Below are 9,651 nucleotides of genomic sequence, written 5' to 3'. Positions count from 1 at the left end.
GTAAACACAGACAACGTCTGTCGAAGCGGTGTGTTCTGAGGACAAAGTGAATGTTTAAAGGGTTAAAGATTGAGCTTTAGTGGCTCCGGTGGAGCTCCGCGGGCAGCTCTGGCTCGCGCTGATATTCCGGGCTCGCTGTGGATTCTGGGAGACGGTGGGGGACACTGCCCAGGCTTGTTACCGGGAGAACTGGAAGAGCATTTAAAAGAAAGAAAAAAAACCGCACCGTTGTTTTGTAAGTATCCTATCAGGTTAGTATTGCTTCGCGTTGTGTTTAGCGTTGTCCCATGTTGACTGCCGAGCACGGATCTGCGCAGTGGATTGAGCCGTTAAGGCTGCCATTTTCCCCCCCCCTTCCCGTCGCTCGCTGGCTGCCATGGAGGCCGAGAGCTGGAGCTGAAGGGAGGCGGAGCGGGGCAGCTGCTGCCGCTCTGCCCGGCTAATACATGCCGACATGTAGAGGGGAAAAATTGCCCTTTATCGTCTGACAGCTGTATTTCTGTTATGAGCCGCGTCGGTTACGCCGAGGGAGGAAATAAATGACTTGTAGGGGACATGGAGCTGGCTGTTGACATGCGGAAATCGATGTCAGCGGGCAGCAGAGAAATGCCCACTGTGGCGGTTAGAAACCCACCTACACCTGGCCGCAGGAAGAAATGCCGCAGATGATTTAAACCTAATTCTTGTTTTATTTTTTATTCATATATAGCTGTAATCTAATCTCTTGGCGTCATTTCGACTGTAACGTGGCGTATAGTGTTTCTATTAGAGCAGAAATACAGAGGGAAAAAAAGCATGGCCTATGGTGGCGGGTAATTGATTCCCAGTGACAGACAAGATAATTAGGGTCTACATCTGGTGTTAAAAACATTCATTCAGTATACCTTTAGATTACATTTCTTGGAATGAATAATGGTCTTGACTTTTAATATTGAAGTTATTTACTTATTAAACCAAAAATAATTAAATTCTGTCTACATTAACGACTACTCTGAGGTCTATAATACCCATCTGTCATGAATAAAACATCTCTGCACATGGGATTTTATAATGATTGACATATTTGTGCACAGTGAGTGTGACATTTAGGTTGCTTTTTTTTTTTTTAATAGCATTAAGGCAATATTAACAAAAAGCCTGTTGTGTATCTTGAGTAATTACCCAGCTAATACCTCTGGGACTCCCGGAGCACATTGTTCAGCTGTCACCATGGGTTTGTGAACAAATAAAGCTCTTGGTTTTCCTGATTCCCTCTGCATCATTTTTGATTTTTTGAGTTTGTTTTGTGAAAGAAGCTCCATACAACTTTTTCTTTTAATTTTTTACTTATGTGATATTGCAGTGTTCTCCGGATAAGTTAAAAGATTAATGCCACATGAAATAGGAAAATATACTGGAAATAGTGACTTTTTATGGTTTCTTTAATGAGAAACCATAAAAAGTCACTATTTCCAGTGATGGTGAGATGAAGCCTCATGAGGCATTGAACCGTTTGGGCTAATTGCTTCAAATATCCCGACAGTTCATGAAGCTTCAGGTGAAAATGTCACCACCTACTGGTGGAAAGCAGAACTACAGTTAGTAATATAATTGTGATTTTTTTGTTTGTTTGTTGTTGCATTTTTTTTTAGCTCAAGCAGATGGTGAAAGTGTTTGTGCAAATTGAGCAAGGTTAGCAAAATGAAAAGTGTAAGTCATTTTTATTCAAAAATAATAGTTTTTCCACACTTTTTGGGTTGGAAGTTATGTTTTCAACCAGTCTTTTGACTAAACCAACCAATCTAATTTGGCAGTGTTTTTACCCAATATATATTTGCACCAAAACAAACCAAATTAGTTATACAAGTTAGTCACATTAGTGACATTAGCCAAAATACTCATTAAGTATTATTCCAACTTTCAAAAGTCCAAGGAGGGTCTTCAGGCCATAACCTTAGGATTAAAAGTCAATGTCATACAGCTAACCCCACTGGCAATAATGACTTCAAATCTGAAAGCAATACTACTTACACTAATCTTACCACTGTAATGAGTGGCTTGCTCAGATTTCATTGATCATTGCATTGTTTAATCTAACCAAACTAGTTTTATCAACTAGATTGTTTTGTTTTTTCCAACCAATCTATTCTTAGAATATAAACAAACTCTATCCAACTTTCCTACAAACTCCCACATCTTGACTGAGTTGTGAGGATGCTTAAATGCCTGTCAAAGTTTGGGGCGCGCTGAACCGCTTCCCGGAGCGGTCACGTGGTATGGCGGTGTAGCGGGGCTTGGGAGGTCATTGATTTTGGCTCCTCCCCTAAATGAAGCAAGCCTAGATAGCGCCTCGTGGAAAAGCCCCTCCATTACTCTACACACGCCTCAAAGCATCGGCTCCTCTCATAACATCACTATCTAATACACATTAGATAATTATGTCAATAATAAATCAGTGGAGCAAATTCAACCTTTGTTAAGATGATATTTAATTATGTAAAACTATAACACTTATTGTTGTCATACATCCTAAATGCAACTTCCCATGCATCCTGAAGTTTAGTAGCCAAATTCCATTATTAGGCCCGAGCAGCGAAGGCTGCAAGAGCCTATTGTATCTGTACTGTTTCTTATTATTATTCTTTTAGCACTTTGAACGCATTTTACGGGGACTTCGCATATTCAAAAACTCAGGAAAACGTGGCAGTAAATTGTCCCCCGCGTGAAATAGCCGGTCTGGAATGGAATCCAAAATGGCTGCCCCCAAATTACGCCACAGCGCCCCCTAACGTGAGTTGGGGGAAACTGTAAGTCACAGAGATTTGAACTTTGGCACACCGGTAGATCTCCTCAAATCATGAAAAAAAGTCTCTTGGAGGTATGCCCTAAAACCCACAGGAAGTCGGCCATTTTGGCTCAAAGTGCGATTTTTGGCCATTTTTCATTTTCGCTCATGTCGAACTTTAACGAACTCCTCCTAGGGATTATGAGCTATCGGCTTCAAACTCGGTCATTATGCAGTTAAGGCATTGGAGATTAAAAGTTATCAAAGGTTTTCGTTTTTGAGCATGTTTAAGGGGTCCCCAGGGGCCCCGAAGTTAGGGTACTTTTGAAGAATTTCAAAGTGGAATAACTTTTAGAAAAAAGGTTCAAATCAAACCACGTTTGGCAGTAAGGAGCCCCTTTTGGTGCTTGACCATAGTGGATGGTCAAATGATGACATCATCTAAGCCCCGCCCCCTAAGGGAAGAAAGTCACTTTTTTCACTTGGGAGGGTCCCTTTGAGTCATTTTAAACACCAGCACCTTGAAAATTTGTCAGATGATAGAAAACATGTTGGTCTAACTTCGTTTAAAGCACAGAGATTTTGAGTTAAATGGTGTTGCCGTGGCGCCATGGCGAAGTGAGGCGTTTCGCCATGAAAATACGATTGGCTCTCATTTCCTCATTATTAATCAGATCTGCACCAAAATCACAAGAGATGATCCTAGTCCAACTCCAAACAGGAATCCAGAGCAATATTTTGTGGGCGGGGCTTAATTTCACTACAGCGCCCCCTAGAAATAACAAACTTCAAACCACCAGCCCCAAGCCGTTTTTAGTCCTAGAATATTGAAACGTTGAACACATTTGCATCTCATCAGGCCCTAACTAAAAGCCTCTTGAAGCCATGGTCTAAACCCCACCGGAAGTCGGCCATTTTGAATTACAATTTACTCTCTTGTGAAAGCACTGACCTTTTTTCAAAAATTTGTATAAAATCAGCCTTTTATCCAAATGAGCTAAAACGTTCAAAATACGTTCTTTACAAAGCCTGCTGTAAGCTGGTTACAATAGCAAAGCGCTTCTTTAAAGTCCGTCACTCTGATTTTTCAAAAGTTTGCGTTCTCGCCTAATAGTTGGTCAAGTGGACAGATAATGCCAGGAAATAATTCAGCCCCTAGCCATGCTCGTTCCTAGGATAATGAAACTTGGCACACATCTGTATGAGCCCCCCACCTACAAAAAGTTTCATTGGAGCCATGGTCTAAACCTCTCATGAAGTCGGCCATTTTGAATCAAACGGCACCCTTATGAAAATAGAATCACTATGTTAAAATATTTCTAAAAAATCTGTCGTTTTCCCAAAAGCGCTAGGACTTTTGGAATATATTCCTCTAATCGGTACTTTTTTGATGGTGTACACAGCATAGCTCTTCTTAAAAGTCCGTCACTCTGATTTTTCAACAGTTTGTGTTAACAGGAAATTGTTGTATCTCAAAAAGTTTTATAGCAATCCTAGCCAAATCTGGAACAATTATTTATCCTTTGATTATAGAAAAGACTGCCAATTTTGGCGTGAATCTATGCATGTTTGAGCATCTTATGAGGTTTTCAACTGTCGCAGTATATGGCATTCACGTTTAAAGATTTTTCTTTCTTTTAATTATTAAGTAAATCATCTAAAAAAAATCTAGGACATGCAAAATGTGTTCCTTAACATTTGTGATTTTTTTCTGGATTTTATTGCAAACTATGGATTTTTAATGATTTTCTTTTGTTTTGAGTAGAGTCGGCCATTTTGAATTACATTTTACCGTGTTGTAAAATCACGGACCTCTTTTCAAAAAATTGTATAAAATCAGCCTTTTATCCAAATGAGCTAAAACTTTCAAAATACGTTCTTTACAAAGCCTGCTGTAAGCTGGTTACAATAGCAAAGCGCTTTTTTAAAGTCTGTCAGTCTGATTTTTCAAACGTTTGTGTTAACAGAAAATTGTTGTATCTCAAAAAGTTTTATAGCAATCCTAGCCAAATGTGGAACAGTTATTTATCCTATGATTATACAAAAGACTGCCAAGATTGGCGTGAATCTATGCATGTTTGAGCATCTTATGGGGTTTTCAACTGCTGCAGTATATGGCATTCAAGTTTAAAGATTTTTCTTTCTTTAAATTATTTAGTAAATCATCTAAAAAAAATCTAGGACATGCAAGATGTGTTCCTTGACATTTGTGATTTTTTTCGGGATTTTATTGCAAACTATGGATTTTTAATTATTTTTTTTGTTTTGAGTAGGGTGTATTACCGCTAACCGTGGAGTTTGGCAGTGCTGTTTCTCCATCTTTTGAACATATACTTTTGACCCACCACCTGAGATGGCCGCAGCATCTATCTCACAGATGAGATTCATCCCAGATATTATATTTTATCCCTAGTTTAAGCCTTCCTGACCAAAGCTGTGGTTTTCTCCGGCTGGTCCAGAGGTGAAGCGTGGCGCCTTTTCCGCTGGCTGAGAAGGAGCAAGGGGGCGGCAAACTTCTAACTTGCTGAGCCTCGATTTAAGACATAAGGGGTCAAAAGCAATCAAAAGAGTTTTTGCTGTGACAAACCATGTGGGCGTGGCCAAGCATCAAAATCAGACTTTGCGCCATTAGAGTATGACTAAACTGCCTCAGGCCCTGCTTTTATTAAGGATTATTAAATTTGTATAGCCGAACACGATGCTCAAAAAAGTATATTGGAGCCATGGTCCACACCCAACAAGAAATGGGCCATTTTGGATCAAAGATACCATTTTCTTTTTTTAGGTCATGACATATCTGAGGGAAGGGCTCTTGGTTTTTTTTGAGTTTGAGACTTCAAATTAACTTTACATGGACTATAGTCATAGCAAATTAAAAGTTATCAAAATTATTATTCTACATGGGAGCATGTGGGCGTGGCTAAGCATCAAACTGTTAACTCCAGTCATACAAAGCCACATTTCTAGGAGGAGAAGGATGATGAGGATGACAAACAAACAGCAGTAGGAGATGCAGTGAGAGCAGCAGCAGGAAGAAGAATATGAAGAGAAGGAGCACAGGGGGAGGAGGATGATTAGGATGAGAAACAGCAGAAGGAGAATGGAGGAGGATTAAATGAAGCAGGATAAGGAGGATGAAGAGGATCAGGAGAAGCAGCAGCAGGCAGGAGATGAAGAGAAAGAGCATCAGCAGGATGAGGAGAAGGAGATGCAGCAAGAGCGACAGCAGGAGGAGGAGAAGGAGACACAGCAAGATAAGCAGAAGCAGGAGGATGATGAGGAGAAGCTGCATTAGCAGGAGGATGAGGAAGATGAGAAGCTGCAGGAGGAGGAGGATAAGAAACAGTGGCAGCAGCAGAACGAGAAGGAGGGGGAGGATGAAGAGAAGCAGCAGCAGGCATAGGCTGAAGAGCAGGAGCATAGGCTGGGAAGGAGCGTGGAGGTGGAGGTCGCTTGGTTCCCGCGGTCGCAACATACCAGGCGGTGCGAGCTGCGAGGGCCGCTCAATGCCACTTGTGGCTTTAATTCATTTTGGTTCAGTAAGTTTTAGAGGATTATGAATAACAAATTATATACTTACTACCTTTGACATATTTAAAACCAATTTCAACCATAAAGCATGTATGATTTGAAAACAAACAAACAAAAGAACAAAAAAAAAAAAAAACCTGACTTACAGGTAAGCTTTACTTATTCTTTTTTCTCTCCTTTTGCATATCTTAAGAGGGAAAGAGTTTCGCCATATTTTGACATTTGTTCCTTTAGAGCAGTGCCTTCCTAACTGTTTTTGCTTGCCTCTTATAGGTTCACAATTTTCCAAACCCTCCAATAACCTTTTCAACAGCTGAACAAAGTCGGCTAAGGCAAATCTTATATTGCAATAAAATAACTAAAAACTTCAAATCCCAAAACTACCACCTTTAAATGAATTTTAGGTCAGCTGTATTATTTCTCTGTGTAAAAAAATTCAACACTCCTATCAATACATTTTGTAATACCTTCCAAATGTGTATAATTAATTCAGTTCATTTGTATCCCATCAGTTCCACTGTGCACCCCCCCCCCTCCTACTTTGAGAACCATTGCTTTAAAAGATCTGTAATATACTGTAATATGAGGACCAAAGACACCATCATGTGTGGCAGTCACTTTTAAATAGCTCTGCAGATTTAGTTGCAAAAACAAAATGATTACAGAGTTGCCATTTAAAACCATCTTAGCAACAATTAGATCTGCAGAGAGGATCATGGTCACTGCTTAGCAAAAGGGCAACTTGTATCTCTTTTCAGATTACACGCATTCCTGAACACAAACTGTTTAGAGCTCTGCGTTCAGGTTTCCACTATAAAAAGGAGGGGTTTTCTCCTATAAACACCTGGGTGTGGTGCAATCACCAGTAAAGGGAAAAGAAAAAGGTTACATTTAGTAGTAGTAGTAGTGTGTAACTGGCCAATAACCAGTCAGATGAAACAGGCGTAAATTCCGCTAAACCTCATCGCTAACCAATTTCTATCTGCATTTCTTAAAATTTTTTAAACCTTGATGGTTACATTTATTTTTCTTACTGTGTGGATCCAGAAACTGGTAGCATTTGGAGCACCATGTCGAGCCGAGGAGGAAAGAAGAAGACAACCAAGACGTCCCGGTCCACCAAGGCTGGGGTCATTTTCCCTGTGGGGCGCATGCTGCGCTACATCAAAAGGGGGCTGCCTAAATATCGCATCGGAGTGGGAGCGCCCGTCTACCTGGCCGCTGTCCTGGAGTACCTGACCGGTGAGGTCTCTTTTTTTTTTTTTTTTTAACACAGAAATAAGGTCATTGCTTTAGCTCCAAAATGTGTTATTCTGCTTTTTTCATTCCATCATGATTGTATGCAATATTGGAATTGCATAGAAATGCTTGGCTGCAGTATTTGGTGGTATGTTTTGTGCCATTGCACAGATTCATCCTAGGAGTATGGAAACATATTTTCCCGTATTACACAGAGTATATACTTTAATAATTCCTCTAAGATAATAGACTAATTGAATTCTAAAACTCATTTATTTATATTTGAAACAAGATTGTATAAACGTACAAAAATCACATACTGCAAAACCTGTTTTGTGTTTTCTTTCCACTTGTTTTAGTTGTTTAAGGAAACAAAACAAAAACTCCATAGATATCGAAATAATAAACTCACTTTTGCTGTCTGAGCTTAGAGCGTTTAAATAACAGCTTTTTTTTCCTGATATAATGATAGGGAATAGTTTAAAAAGTGGCAGACCTTTTCCCAAAGTTTGTTTCTTGAAAGTATTTCAGAAACAACTGTCTGTGACAGCTGTTAAAGAAGCATTTATATTGTCCTAAGCAAAGGTTTTGGGGTGTAAAATCTCTTTAGGGAAATCTTGTATATTTTAGCTGGACAGTGCAAAATTCTGCTTGCCACATAACATCAAAGTTGTGTTGCAACCTTCCTGGCGCTTTAAACTGCAGCAGATCAGTAATAACAGAAAAATGCAGCAACTTATCTCTCCATTCCCTCAAGAAAGTCCTTTCACACATTTTACTGATAACCTTGCTTATTTAAAGATTTTACCTGACAAACTGAGTTTGGCATTTGATCAACATGATCGTCTGTTTCCCAATACTTAGCTGAGATCTTGGAGCTGGCAGGTAATGCAGCAAGAGACAACAAAAAGGGCCGTGTAACACCTCGGCACATCCTGCTGGCCATCGCCAACGATGAGGAGCTAAACCAGGTGATCTGTTGTCAACAATTCAGCTGCTATCCAAAGCACAGAAATGGTTTATATGCTGCTTTCAGGACATCTCAGATGTTACACTTTGTCTCTCTGTAACAGCTGCTCAAAGGTGTGACCATCGCAGCAGGTGGCGTCTTACCCAACATCCACCCGGAGCTTCTGGCCAAGAAGAGGGGCGCCAAAGGCAAACTGGAAACGCCTGTGTCGCCAGCTCCTGAGAAGAAACCCAAAACAGTGAAGAAAACTGCAGCTAAGAAACTTGGTGGGAAAAAGGCTGGAGGGAAGACTAAAGTATGAGCCTAAGTCTGATGCTTGATTATTTTATCACTGAGCGTGTTAAGAATAGGGCAGTATGTCATTACGAATCACACAGAGGTCGAGTTGTTTGGCTTTTTAGAGGCACACCATGCTTTTGTGTTTTAGTCTTCTTAAAGTGGAATATGTGCTAAAAACTTTTTAAAATGTAGGCATCCAGAGGGCTTCCTGATCAGATGTCCCAACAGCCTATCGAACTATTTTCAAGGCATTAAAATTGCGGCTCTATATGGATCGCTAAGGCTACATTCACTTTGTGTGTAAATCAACCCTTATGTGACTCATATCTAACCTTTCATGGCAATCAGAGTGGCTCTAATTCCAACCTTTAAACCCCTTAAAAAAACTGAATTGTGGCATTTTCATATGCAGTGCTGCATGTGATTAATTTTAAACAGATTTCAAAGAGTCTGTCATCCGAACAGTTCTGTTGCATTTCCTCCAACTTTTACATTATCGTCCTAAATCTGACAACTTGCATAAAGAATCCTTTCCAGTGCAGGACTGCTCCACAAGTCAGGCCTTCTTTTTTCTTACTTTTCTTCATCTTCTTATGGTGTGATCACAATATTTTTGGCTCCTATTGTTCAACAACTGATAGCAGAGGCACAGACATCTGTTATATCTTGAGCAAACAGTGCACTGCTGCAGGAGTTCAAGGTGTTCAATGAGAGTTTAAATATATTTCAAAACTAGAGAGCCCTGTCCTCCATCAAGTAGCTCATTCCCCTCCGACATATTGTGCCTTCCACCTTTACCTGTAATACCTGTATTCACAGAATCTTCAAAAAATTCCTGGATCCAGATGGGGATCTGGATAATCACCAA

General features: G+C 40.0%; 1 protein-coding gene across 3 annotated transcripts in view; it reads left to right on the top strand.

Annotated features, from left to right (window-relative positions):
- The window catches only part of LOC119786900 (core histone macro-H2A.1), a 33,083-nt gene continuing 23,432 nt past the window's right edge, over positions 1-9,651 (top strand). The window contains exons 1-4 of one of the 3 annotated variants that reach the window (XM_038290467.1): positions 1-235; positions 7,343-7,537; positions 8,399-8,505; positions 8,608-8,799. In XM_038290467.1, coding sequence (XP_038146395.1) covers positions 7,366-7,537; positions 8,399-8,505; positions 8,608-8,799 — 471 coding nt within the window. In that variant the 5' untranslated portion in view covers positions 1-235; positions 7,343-7,365. Of the gene's footprint in view, positions 252-7,342; positions 7,538-8,398; positions 8,506-8,607; positions 8,800-9,651 lie in introns of all 3 variants that reach the window. The other 2 variants (XM_038290466.1, XM_038290465.1) reach the window with 2 other exon arrangements.

The sequence above is a fragment of the Cyprinodon tularosa genome, unplaced genomic scaffold (assembly GCF_016077235.1).
Source record: "Cyprinodon tularosa strain WSP-4 unplaced genomic scaffold, ASM1607723v1 ctg281, whole genome shotgun sequence".
In the NCBI taxonomy this organism is placed as follows: domain Eukaryota; kingdom Metazoa; phylum Chordata; class Actinopteri; order Cyprinodontiformes; family Cyprinodontidae; genus Cyprinodon; species Cyprinodon tularosa.
The sequence above is the reverse complement of the archived record's forward strand: the minus strand, read 5'-3'. Positions and strand labels throughout refer to the sequence as shown.